Source organism: Sus scrofa, chromosome 13 (assembly GCF_000003025.6).
Source record: "Sus scrofa isolate TJ Tabasco breed Duroc chromosome 13, Sscrofa11.1, whole genome shotgun sequence".
Lineage (NCBI taxonomy): Eukaryota > Metazoa > Chordata > Mammalia > Artiodactyla > Suidae > Sus > Sus scrofa.
In genome coordinates, this window is record NC_010455.5 from 146923927 (window position 1) to 146938274 (window position 14348).

Below are 14348 nucleotides of genomic sequence, written 5' to 3' on the forward strand. Positions count from 1 at the left end.
GGTTCGTTACTGCTGAGCCACAAAGGGAACTCTGGTGTTCCTTTATCTCTTGAGGAGCCAAGACCTACTCATTCATTAAAAAGATGCATGCGAGCACGCATACACATGCACACACAGGGAACTGGTATTTCTAATTGCGACCATGATTCAAAAGAAATACTTACCACATAAGGTAATGCAAATTCTTCACACATCTCTATGGCAATATTGTCTGTTTTTTGAATTCCAACAACACTATCCACTAACAAAAATGTTCTCATCAAACTACAAGAAAGCAGAAATGAAGATTAACAGAATATAAAATACACTATTCATTTCTTCCTCCAACCCTCACTACACTAAGAAACTTTCCTTTGAATAATTATCAATTCAAAATTAAAGATTTTTTGTACAAAAGGAATTCTTAATTTACTAGGAAGTCCATCTTACAGTCTAATAGGTCTCAATACTGTGTATGTTCAATAACTAAATCGCTGAATATAAACTTATTTCAATAACATGTATTGAACATAAGACATTCTGCCTAGAACTGGATGCAAAGATGAATAAGCCTCCTCCTTTAAGAGCGTGAACTCTAGTGGGAGAAAGAAAAAGGAACCCAATTAACTGTAAGTTACCATAAAAATGCCTAAGTTTTCAAATGTTACTTTAAGACTAACAGCTAATGGAAACCAGACACATTTGTTTTGTATTTTCCTGTGTAAATATTTTATATTAGTTTCTATGTAAAGCTACAACAAGCAAATACTAGTAAACACTTTTACACTTCAAAAGTTTAACATTAATTGTTCTATATATTGTGCAATGCTTCAAACACAGAACTGCTACTTGACTACCTATGGAGTCAAAAAAGGTCACATTTACAGAGACTGTAATGTCAGAATTATTTTAAGAATGATCAGAATTTATTTATTTATTTATTTGGCTTTTTAGGACCACACCTGCATCATATGGAGGCTCACAGGCTAGGGGTTGAATCGGAGCTACAGCTGATGGCCTATGCCACAGCCATAGCAATTCAGGTTCTGAGCTGCATTTGCAACCTACACCACAGCTCATGGCAATGCCAGATCCCTGGCCAACTGAATGAGGCCAGGGGTTGAATCCACAACCTCATGGTTACTAGTCAGATTTGTTTCCACTGAGCTACAGTGGGAACTTCAAGAATGATCAGAATTTAATGAAGTTTATTTAAATCTGGTAAATACCATATTAACCAACAATTTTCATTTTCAAAAATAGCCAGCTAAGAATTTAGTATAAAAAAATTAACTGGAGTTCCCGTCATGGCTCAGCAGTCAGCGAACCTGACTGGCATCCATGAGGATGTGGGTTAGATCCGTGGCTTTGCTCAGTGGGTTAAGGATCCGTTGCCATGAGCTGAGGTGTAGGTCACAGACACAGCTCGGATCTGGCATTGCTGTGACTGTGGTGTAGGCCGGTGGCTACAGCTCCGATTGGAACCCTAGCCTGGGAACCTCCATATGCCTTGGGTGCGGCCCTAAAAATATACATTAAAAAAAAATTAATAAACTGTGATGAGGTACCATTATAGTCTCAATTTAGGGAAACATTTGAATTTAAGTTTAAGCTAATTTATAGGAGAAAACTAAGCAAGCAGCATATATTTTGCTCTCAAATACTGTACTGCAGAACATTATGAAAATAAAGTGGAAAATAAAATTTATTTGATAAAACTGAAGTGTTCATATGTTGAATGTCCTCTTCATGAAAACATGTTTGGGGGTTAAATATAACTATAAGGAAAAGCTTTTCTTACTTCCTCCGTTCTTTTAGATAGTCTTCTACCATGTCGACAAAATCTTCAGGTGCTCTATAGCCATAACCTGGCATATCCACCAGTGTAAAATATCTTCCAACTTTGAAAAAATTCATCTTCTTGGTGTGCCCCTGATAAAGTAAATGGAAAAATAAAAGCTTTCTTAAGAGATGTGCTTTATATACTTCATGACTCAAAATATTTTCTATTTAATCAATAATTTAAAAATTAAATTAAAATTTTATTAAAAGCATAAAATTATTCTGTGTATCATCCTACCTACACTGATGAGGATACAGGAAAAGAAGATAGAAGGGAAGTGACTGGAGATAAGCTTAGATGACACCACTTCCTCCAATTCATTTTTTAAAGAGAATCTATATGACTTAATGACTTTACATTCCCTATTATAAATATGTAGACAAAATATTTTTGAGTTTTTCTTATTTCGTTAGTAACCTCTCAGTGAAAATTCTATTCTAAATAGCATAATTGTTGGAGTTCCTGTCGTGGCTCAGTAGTAATGAATCTGACCAGGACGCGGGTTTGATCCCTGGCCTCACTCAGTGGATCAAGGATCCAGCATTGCCATAAGCTATGGTGTAGGTCAAAGATGCAGCTCGAATCTAGTGTTGCTGTGGCTGTGGTGTAGGCCAGCAGCTGCAGCTCTGACTGGACTCCTAGCCTGGGAACTTCCATCTGCCGCGGTGTAACCCTAACAACAACAACAACAAAATAGTATGACTGTATTAGTTAACATTCTCTGTGAAAATATATCTCCATTTTAAAGAGAAATAAATTATGGCACAGATAGGTTAAATTAAATGGTTACTGTTGGTCATATAAATTTTCATAAAACCTAGATGCAAAGCCTGATAGTTTATTATGCCTAGACTTTTGCTTCCCCAAAATCAAGATGTTTTGCATGGTTCTTTTCTGTTTTTATTTTCTTTTTGTTTCTTTTTTTTTTCTGGCCTCACCCAAGGCATGGGGAAGTTTACAGGTCAGGGATCAAATCTGTGCCAGTGGCAGCAATGTGAGCCACAGCAGTGACAACACCAGTTCCTTAATGCTCTGAGTCACAAGGGAACTCATGCATGTTTTATTAGATGAGTTTACTGCTTTCATTAAGCCATCTTTTAAAGCATATACAACTGCAAAATATTTATGCAATAAAACTGACGCAAAGATGATAAAAAGTGGTTTATTCCTGTGGTTTTGTGTCCATGGACATTTATTAATCAGAAAGGGAAAGATTAAGACAAATACTTTTAGAAGTCAATTTTTCAGAACTTAGAACAAATATTTTCAGAGGAAAGATTTTAAAAATGATGTTTAGGTGCCCAGTCAGCTTATGAGTCTACCTATAGGAAAATAATTTTAGAATTACAGATCAGGGATGTCAGGAATACATTTCTTGAAGTTCCTGTCATGGCACAGCGGAAATGAATCCAACTAGGAACCATGAGGTTGAGGGTTTGATCCATGGCCTCGCTCAGTGGGTTAAGGATCTGGTGTTGCTGTGAGCTGCAGTGTAGCTCACAGATGCAGCTCGGATCCTGCGTTGTTATGGCTCTGGTGTAGGCTGGCAGCTGTAGCTCTGATTCAGCCCCTAGCCTGGGAACCTCTGTAGGCCATGGGTGCGGCCCTAAAATGCAAAAAATAAATAAATAAATAAAATACATTTCTTCCATTGTCCTCTCAGAGCAGAAAGGGAACAACTCTACCCAGAAGTCAGAGTTTAGCTGGGTTATTGGTGAGGCAGGGCAGGAGGGAGTAAGCAAAGGAGGGTTAACAAATGACTACGATCATCAGGGATGTTACCAGGGAATCATAAGATAAGTGGGGAACAAGATAAGTCCAGTGAAGTCTCAGGGAAGGGTTCCAACCCAAGGAAATGGGGGCAGCAAACACTGTTGGTGGGAGTGTTTTGCTAAGGACAGATAATAAGGTGAGGTGAACTGGGGTGAGTGTTGAGGAGACAATATCTTAAATATTAGAGTATGCACTGTAGAGAAGGAAGTAGAGGAAATAAAGAAATGAAAGAAAGCTACTACAGCAGATTGACTGGGATAATAGGCACATAATTCAGCCCTGGGTAAATTGGGAAGTGCTTGACTGGTGAACATATATGAGTCAACAAGGTATAAAAGATTATACCTGACAAAGGAGACAAAAGACATATGCTGAGAACTATAACACATTAATCAAGGAAATTAAAGAGGATGCAAAGAAATGGAAAGATATTTCAGGCTCCTGGGTTGGAAAAATTAATATTGTAAACATGGCCATACTACCCAAAACAATCTACAGATTCAATGCAATCCCTATCAAGTTACCCATGACATTTTTCACAGAACTAGGACAAACAATCCAAAAATTTATATGGAAACACAAAACACCCAGAATTGCCAAAGCAATTCTGAGGAACAAAAACCAAGCAGGATGCTTCACTCTCCCAGACATCAGGCAATATTACAAAGCCACAGTCATCAAGACAGTGGTGTGGTACTGGTACCAAAACAGACAGACAGACCAATGGAACAGAATGGAGAACCCAGAAATAAACCCAGATACCTTTGGTCAATTAATCTTTGACAAAGGAGGCAAGAATATAAAATGGGAAAAAGACAGTCTTTTCAGCAAGAATTGCTGGGAAACCTGGACAGCCACATGTAAATCAATGAAACTGGAACACAGCCTCACACCACGCACAAAAACAAACTCAAAATGGCTTAAAGACTTAAATGTAAGACAAGGCACCATCAAACTCCTGGAAGAGAACATAGACAAAACATTCTCTGACATCAATCTTACAAATGTTTTCTCAGGTCAGTCTCCCAAAGCATCAGAAATAAAAGCAAAAATAAACCAATGGGACCTAATCAAACTGACGAGCCTTTGCATAGCAAAGGAAACCAAAAAGAAACCAAAAAGACAAGTTACAGAATGTGAGAAAATAGTTTCAAATGACAAGGGCTTAATCTCTGGGATATACAAGCAACTTATATAACTCAACAGCAAAAAAGCCAAAAACCCAACGGAAAAATAGGCAAAAGACCTTAAGAGACATTTCTCCAAAGAAGATATGCAGATGGTCAACAAGCACATGAAAAAATGCTCGACATCACTGATTATTAGAAAAATGCAAATCAAAACTATTATGAGGTACCACCTCACACCAGTCAAAATGGCCATCATTAATAAGTCCACAAATAACAAATGCTGTAAGGGGTGTGGAGAAAAGGGAACCCTCCTGCACTCTTGGTGGGAATGTAAATTGGTACAATCCCTATGGAAAATAGTATGGAGGTACCTTAGAAGACTATCCATAAAACTACCATATGACCCAGCAATCCCACTCTTGGCCATATACCTGGACAAAACTTTCCTTGAAAAAGACACATGCACCTGCATGTTCACTGCAGTTCTATTCACAATAGCCAAGACATGGAAACAACCCAAATGTCCACTGACAGATGACTGGATTAAGAAGTGGTGTGTGTTGTGTGTGTGTACACAACAGAATACTACTCAGCCATAAAAAAGAACGAAATAATGCCATTTGCAGCAACATGGATGCAACTAGAGACTTTCATACTGAGTGAAGTAAGTCAGAAAGAGAAAGACAAATACCATATGATGTCACTTATATCTGGAATCTAATATAGGGCACAAATGAACCTTTCCACAGAAAAGAAAATCATAGACATGGAGAACAGACTTATGGTTGCCAAGAGGGGAGGGAGTAGGAGGGACTGGGAATTTGGAGTTAATAGATACAAACTATAGCCTTTGGGATGGATAAGCAATGAGTCCTGCTGTATAGCACTGGGAACTATGTCTGGTCACTTGTGATGGAGCATGATAATGTGAAAAAAAAGAATGTATACATGTATGTGTGATTGGGTCACCTTGTCATGCAGCAGAAAATTGACAGAACACTGTAAATCAGCTATAATGGAAAAAATAGAAATCACTATAAAAAAAAGATTATAGGAGGAAAAAATAACTCTTTAAAGCTGTTTCCTCTAAAATCAATGAACGAGATGATCATTTTCATAGAAGCAAATATACAATAACTATAGAACAACTTTTTGGACCAAGAAAGATTTCCTCAAGATACAGGCAAGACCACTAAAACACATCTAGACACATTCCATTTTCTTCAGAAAAATACATATATTAGTATGTATTTGAAAGAAATAATGTCATATATTAGTATGTATTTGAAAGAAATAATTTTTCTAGGAATTTAACAATTATGTTGTCTTGTACACCCTCCAACATTTATTATTCAAATTAGTCAATTCAGAGATAGTTCAGATATATTTTAAATTTTAACATACCGGTTTTTTGGAGACTCTAACCTCAACCTCTGGAGCAAATGAAAATAAAGCCTTTATTAGAGACGATTTTCCAACATTGCTTCTACCTATAAAACACACCTTATATAAAAAAAGAAGATAACTATTAGTTTATTTTATATATATTATACATATATGTTATATGTATGTTGCATTAGCAGCAAAAATCTGTTAATACTATTCAGTCTTGCTAACCCATAAAAAATGGCTATGGTTAGTAAAACCCAAATTCTAACATACAGCTACTATCAAATAAAATGTGGCAAGCACTATGTTAAGCACTTAACATATATTGCTTATCTAATTTTTAAAATATCTCTATGAGGTAGAGAATATTATTATCTTCATTTTACCGTGATAAAACTAGAGGGAGAAAGAGGTTAAATAACTGGCCCAAAATTATACACCCAGAAAATGAAGAAGCTGGAATCTGAACTCAGGATATCTATATCCAGAACCTGTGCTTTTAATTACACTATGCTACTCAAGAATATCTGCAATATTTACTAAACATTCCATATTTACAAAGCTTTTTGAAGTTAAAACCCTGATGCATTTCAACAAAACCGGTTCTATGGTATACCCTTGTTTGGAACCCCATTTCCATCCAAACTTTCAGAGTTTACCAAAACACCATTGTAATTATTCCTTTTTTTTTTTTTTTTTGACCTTTCTTGTTCTAATTACGCTTTTCTCCTTTGTCCTTAAGAGTGTAAGAAGTAACAAAATATTCTTAATACTAACCATTAATGCACATGGCTCTGATTTTTAATACAGTATTGAAGAGGGTACTTACCAATTCCAATCAGTGCTTTTAAATGAGAACGGTACCGCCCCCTGGGGGGTTGTTTAAGAAATTCTAAGGGCATTTTTGTTATCAACAGGTTTGGGCAGCATTTAGCATGCAGGAGACAGCGATGGTATATATTTTGCATACCGAGGTCAGTCCCTTCAAAATGAATTCATTTGGTTCCTGCATAAATTTCAAATGCTCTCCCAGATTAAATCCAATGATAATATACAGATAATAAAACAACTTAAAAAACCAAATTACACAAAAAGTCCAGTAATTTAGAAGCTTAAATTGAAAACGATGCCATCTAAAAATCACTAAGTGATTACCATATTCCTAAATTATTACAGCAGTTCTAAATATATTAGCAGGAAAGTTTCAGCGTGATGTTAAACAGCACAAATATGAAAGGTGGTCTGAGCCTTCTTTTAACAGAGAGAATAAAATATTAAGCTGCAGGACATTCATAAAATGCACAATCACTGAATTTTAATAAAGTTGTTTTAAAAAAATCTTAGATTACTACTATCTATATATAACATTTTTTGTACATAGGAAATTCAGATTGGGAGAAAACTACCTATTGATAAGGATCACTTCGTTTGTGAAACATTTTGTCTGTCTCAGCATGTTTTCTCTACTTCAATTAAACAGAAAAAAAGACATGGTCAGGCAATTTTTTGAATGCCTTTTATTTATTTTTTGACCTTTTCCAGGGCCGCACTCGCGGCATATGTATGTTCCCAGGCTAGGAGTCTAATCAGAGCTAAAGCCGCTGGCCTACGCCAGAGCCACAGCAATGGGGGATGCGAGCCACCTCTGCGACCTACACCACAGATCATAGCAACGCCAGATCCTTAACCCACTGAGCGAGGTCAGGGATCGAACCCATGACCTCAGGGTTCCTAGTGGGATTCGTTAACCATTGAGCCATGATGGGAACTCCTGAATGCCTTTTAAAGTCTTCTATATTCCCTGTCAAAGTAATTAAAACTATATTTGCTTATTTAGTTATAATAATGATATGCATCTAAACAAAGCTAGAGAATCTCTTATTTGGTGACAAGACAGGGAGTGACAGCAAAATTTCTGCCGAAACTCCAGGACCTGCGGGGGCTCCCCCCGCTCACCTCAGGGCAGCGGAGGTCCGGGGCGTGGTCGAGACGCACAGCGGAGCTGACGTAATCGATGCGGTTCCGGGCGGATGCCGTGAAGATGCTCTCAGCCCTCGCGATGTCGTCCAGAGTTGGGTCGAAGATCTTCAGGTGAAGGTCTGGGTTCGAGCCCGGGACGAGAAACCGTTGGAGTTCTTGCAGCGGGAACACGAGCTTCGTGCGTTGATTGCTTGGCAGCCGTAGAACCTCTGCAAAGGCCAGGGACGCGCTGTAAGCTCGTCTTCCTCGCCCCAGCATAGTCCCTATAGTAAACAGCCGGCCCACCCCAGGCCACAACCGGCGTGTTGCCATTTTCCTTTCTCAGAAGCCCCGCCCCTGCCTCTTTCGCAGAATGTAGGATGCGCATGCGTAACTCGGCTCCCGCTACGCTTTCTGGGAATTGTAGTCTCCGCTCTTCGAGTACTGGGAGTGGGAGGCAGAAGTTGCCCAGCAGAGGGAAACTCGGTGGCTTCCTTTCACACTCTAACGCTGACAGCTGTGCCTTTGCCCTGTATGCCGCTGTGGGAAGGCTGTTCAACGGTTTTTAGAGGTGAAAAAGCTTATTTGGCTGTGTGACCCTTGAGGCTCAAGTGAAGAAGAAAACGTGTGAAGTTCTGGTGGATTTTAGGCGGGTTTACTCTTCAGTTTCTGGTTGTCTCACAGATCGTTGACGTTGATGTACAAATCACAAGAAAACAGTTTCGTAAAAATGAGAAAAGAGATGGTGAGAAATGTAGTTGAAAAAGCATCTTGTTATATTTCATTTCAACCATCTCTGTAGCTGCAGGAAATGTCATTAAGTTTTAGAGATTTCTTACAGAATAAAAGCAAAAACAGTTTGCACAGGTGTTCCAGAGTTCTTTCATTGAAATTACGTAATGGCATCTTATTTCAAAAGTTTCTTCCCAAAACAATTCAAATTGATCAGTGCCAGAGTGGGGAATACAGGGATCATGATAAAATAAATATCTGAAAGATATTCTTGCTTAAAGACAATGGGTTTTCTACAACCTTAGTAGCAAACAGCATAGCATTATGAACTCAGGGTCTCTTGAGCGATTCCCCAGGTTTTTCAGTGACTCTTCAGGGAAATTCTTGAAGTAATGTCACACAAAAGTTAGTGAACAGAACTCAAGGACTTTGAGAGTAGCCTGACCTACTGCTTGCTGGCTAATTTTTAAAACTGATCTTTGCATTAGGCTTTGAGGCTTTCCTCCAACCCCTAATCTCATTCTTCCTTAAGAGAACACTTTGTTGTAAATGTCCAGACATTTTGGATATGTATAACTATGAATGCATTTAGTTCAAAGGACTGTTCTATATAGCCTTTAAAAAATTTTTAACAGGAGTTCCCGTCGTGGCGCAGTGGTTAACGAATCCAACTAGGAACCATGAGGTTGCGGGTTCGCTCCCTGCCCTTGCTCAGTGGGTTAACGATTCGGCGTTGCCGTGGGCTGTGGTGTAGGTTGCAGACGCGGCTCGGATCCTTCGTTGCTGTGGCTCTGGCGTAGGCAGGGGGCTACAGCTCTGATTCGACCCCTAGCCTGGGAACCTCCATATGCCGTGGGAGTGGCCCAAGAAATAGCAGAAAGACAAAAAAAAAAAAAAAAGAAAAAAAATTTTAACAATATTCTTGTAAATATTTATACATCTGTACATACCGACCTACATGATTGTTTTTAATGGAGGCATATTATTTCATATATTCCTCCAGTGTCTTATTGATCACTAATTAGGTTTTGTTATTACAAACAGTGCTACAATGAGCACTTATGAATAGATATCTTTGCACACTTGTGGAAGTCTGATAAATTCCAAGGAGAGGACTTGACAGGTACATAAGGTATGTGTGCTTCTATTTTTCATATTTCTGTAGAAAAATTATCATTAAAGAAAATACAACAAATTACTCCTATTAATGAAGTATTACAGCACTAAAACAGGCATTATAAAAGTAGAGTATTAAGTATAATCTTGCCATCATAGATGAAAAAAATTTTTTAATTATTTTGTTTTAATTCATACTCTCCAGATTATTAAAGTGGATAAACATTTTGACATTTTATTTGGCCATTTGTATTTATTTTTTGTAAGCATCATGTTTTTTATTAGGTTATAATCACTTTTGAAAATTGACCTGTAGTAACCAGTTATTTAGAACATTGACCTCTTATCTGTCATGTTTTTAAAATATTTATCCCAACTTGTTAACTTTTGACTTTAATAGTACTTTTGATTGTATCGATTTTTAATTTGTTGGTGGCCAAACTGAAGTCTTTTATGTGTTCTAAGCTTTGTTTTGTTTAGAAAATTTTTCTAAGATTATAAACAAATTAACCAATTTTTTCTTCTAGTAATTTAATTTTTTACAATAACATTAAATATTTAATACAATTGGAATTTGTTTTAATGAAAAGAATCTGCCAGGAATTCCCCTATATTTGTTTCCAAATAATTAGCCAGTTGCCTCAACAATATTTATGAAATAATTCATCTTTTCTTCACTGAAAGTGTATGTGGGTATGTTTGTAGACAACTCTGAACTTTGAAAGAGCATTTCATATGTGCCATTTCATTTCTAAACCTTTTGGTCCCAGGTGTGGAAATAAACCTGAGTGTAAAGGACCTTTGCCAATTCTTACAGGTGTTTTGGAGGTGTTCAGGGCTTAATAGGCATCACAGTACTCATTTTTTAGTCCCACATGAGGCCTACAAGTCAGAGGGGAAAAGCTAGAAATGGGAGTAATTGGCTTAGGGGAAATGCAGCTGTGGAACTGCAATGGGAATCATAGGATACTCAGGGAATTGTCAAAGTTTAGGAAAATAAATGAGGCCCAATCAGTATAAAAGGGGGTCCAGTCTGGTTGCAGTGGTACTCTGTTTTTTTGGCAATATCCTTACTCTGATTGTGGGCAGCATCTATGTTCCAGGTGGTCTGTCTGGGTGGAGTAGTATACCCTAGCCAATGGCTTTGGAACGGGAGTCAGGATCAAGCCTTTTGACTAGGCAGGGTGTCAGGGATGTGATTCAGAATAGTATTTAAGTCCTAATGGGGAAAGAGAATTTGCATTAGGAAACAAAGCAGCAACTTAGTTATGCAGATTGCACAGATATAACAACGATGTGAGATGGGGCTTGAATTGATCTAAGGGCATCTTAGCACTCCTCCCAGAAAACTGTGGAAAACCCATCCTTGGTCTAGTTCCACAGCACTGACATGAGGACGTACTAAACTGGTAACCCAGGGAGGTCGAAAAATGAAGCCTGTGTTTATGTACTGTTCTGTTGTGTACTCCTTCCCATACAATACTGTAGTGTACATTATCTCACACTGAGAGGAGTGAGGCACCCCTGCTCAAGTCCATCATTTGTTCATTCATCAAATATTCATGCTAGGCATGTACTAAGAACTGGAGATAGAAGAGTGAATAAATGAAACAGAAAAATGTTTATGTTCTCATGTTATGGTCTTGAGGCAGTGCAATAACTAAAACACAGGGTCTATTAGATAATGATAAATGCTTAGGAAAAAGCTAAAGCTAGATAGGGAAGTGAGTGGTGTCTCTGTGTGTTTGTGTTTTAGTGTGATCTCCACTGAGAAGGTGACATTTGAACATGAATGTGAAGGAAGTGAGGGAATAAGCATGTGATTATCTGGGGGAAGTATTTTGGTGGAAGCAAAAAGGCTCAGAAGCAGGAGTGTGTGTGGCTAGTTTAAGGAACAGCAAGGAAGCTAACGTGGCCAGGATGAAGTAAAAAAAAGATGGATGTGGGCAGTGACTCTAGCTATTTCTATCAAGTTTTGGCTTTGATATAGATATTTGAAGTGAACGTATAATATGTTGTATTTAGTTGGTTGGCATCCCTTGCATAGAGAGGAACCATCCACATCTACTCTGTGTGGTTCTACTGGGGGTATCAATGAACAGAATTCTACTCTTCTGATCACAGGAAGAGGCACTTGGCCCTACATTGTGTGTTTTAAGACAATAATGATTATTTGAATAATGTGAGAGTGATTCCAACCAAGGCAATCATTACATTAAAGTTAAACAGGCAGCTGGCCCTGCCCTGAGCCTCCTGTTACAATGCTGGAATGTGAGGCTCTTCTCCACTGCTTTGTAAAGGATGCCTATAGTGCTTTAAGAGGCAATGGAGCTAACACAGAAAGAAAAACAGTATTGAGAGGTGGGGGAGGCAGTGGCATGACCCCTTATGACCTATGCTGAATATCATGTTCTCTGTCCCTCTGCTCTCCCATCACACAAGTCAATACATTCCTCTCCATGTTACTGAAACTAATTTGACTGCAGCCAAGAGTCCTGTTTAAAGTAGCATTTTAAGATGGTGTGTGGTTCCTTGTGTAAATCCAGAGCCATCAGACTACCATGAAGGATAAATGGAATGTCCTATGTAAATTTCAATCCTATTATGGAGGAGGCAGGGTAAAGCTTTAGAGTGCCTGTGGCTGCAGGTTAAGCAAGCCAAACGGTTACCCTCCCTTAATGTAGCAGCTGGATTTCAGGAGGTCAAGAATCACCCTTCCACTCCGGATATTTCCTCATCCAGTAGTTCTTCATTATCTTTGGTAATGGTCTGGTTATGTTGTGAAAATTAGCAGAGTTCAGTGTGCTAATGGTCACCCTTCTGAGGAAAAGTAACTTCTCTTAGTCTAGGAGGTAGCTCAACACGAAGTTAACAAGATTTTACTATTTAATATAACTTAGGAAGGTATTATATACTTTACACACATACCTTAGAATCAGCTTTTATTGCTGGAACTGATCCAACCTAAATCTATAGTTATATTCTGTCATGTTTATCTAATAAGAATGAAAGGAACATAGGTAGGACAGTGATGAGATCTTACCATTAGGACAGGATCATCTCAATTGTTTCTTCAGTGATGTCTGTCTTTACAATGAATGACCATTGGATCCAGAGTGATCTCAATTTATGTCCAAGTCCTATAAGTGTTTAGTTTAGGGAGTCCATCTAAGACATGAAGAAGGCAAACACTTTAGGCAGAATCAGTGACACCAGAGAGTTAGCATGCAAGCAATATGCACAGGTAACTCTGATGCTAGGCTAGAAATCATGTGAAAGACCTATAGACTCAGAAATTCTTGGAAAACTTACTTCTACACGCAGAGGGAGGCAATGGGTTAGGTCTCAGTGTCTAATTTACACAAGACCTTTTCCACCATACTTCTCCCCTTGTTTTAAACAACAATCATTAACGTTTATTGATTGCTTGCTATGCGAGGAATTGATCTGGGTGCCAGGAATCAAATAGAAAAACATGGTTACCCAGCTAAAATGGAAAAAATAAAAATCATTATAAAAAAATGAAACATTAATACCTGAAAAAAAAAAGAAAAAGAAAAATATGGTTACAATCTAATTTGGATCTCAAACACATGTATTAGGAAGGCACATTGTATGAATGAGAGTAACATGGGGGAACTTTCCACATGTAACTTAAATTGCTTAAATTGTAATAACTACTGCCTGAATGAATGCTTTAAATTAAAAAATGCATTTTATTATGTTTTTCAATTTTTCTGTGCAACCACTAAATAAAAATTAAACATCACCTAACATGTTGACACAAATTTATGGCACAGATGTGTAACATGATATATGATTTGTACTCCTAATTATATTTTATAAATTGTTATGTCTGAAATTTATTATTTAACCATCATTCAAGAAATAACAGAGACAGGAGTTCCCTTTGTGGCTCAGCAGGTTAAGAACCTGACTAGTGTCCATGAGGATATGGGTTCAATCCCTGGCCTTGCTCAGTAAGTTAAGGATCCACTGTTGCTGCAAGCTGTTGGCATAGGTTGCATCTGCTCGGATCTGGTATTGCTGTGGCTGCAGCCTAGGCCAGTAGCTGCAGCTTTGATTTGACCCCTAGCCTGGGAACTTCCATATGCCACAGGTAGCAGGTGTGGCCCTGAAAAAAAAAAAAAAAGAAATCTTGTTAGGGGGCTCATCAAATCACTTAGTTTCATTTTATATTTCATTAATGTAACTTTAGAGAATATCTCTAACTTCATAGAACTTTTTTTTTTCTTCAAGGAAGTTTTTTGAGCTTTCTTCTAAGGTTATGCCTGCTGTACTAACAGATTTCTCAGATCTGGAGATTAAATATCAGACAGTGTTCATGTGTAGGAGATGAGTTCTTAGAATGAACTGGGTTTGAAGGTATATAGAGCTTCACTTCCCTCAAGGCTGTTTTTCTCAAT

At 37.9% G+C, this 14348-nt stretch overlaps 1 protein-coding gene across 5 annotated transcripts in view; it reads right to left on the bottom strand.

Annotated features, from left to right (window-relative positions):
* Positions 1-8938, bottom strand: part of GTPBP8 (GTP binding protein 8 (putative)) — a 110084-nt gene extending 101146 nt beyond the window's left edge. For all 5 annotated transcript variants that reach the window (XM_013982454.2, XM_013982453.2, XM_013982455.2 and 2 more), the window contains exons 1-4: positions 8071-8938; positions 6130-6228; positions 1781-1911; positions 165-264 (exon numbers count right to left, since the gene is read on the bottom strand). In XM_013982454.2, the coding sequence (XP_013837908.2) occupies positions 165-264; positions 1781-1911; positions 6130-6228; positions 8071-8406 (666 nt within the window). In that variant the 5' untranslated portion in view covers positions 8407-8938. The remainder of the gene's footprint in view (positions 1-164; positions 265-1780; positions 1912-6129; positions 6229-8070) is intronic.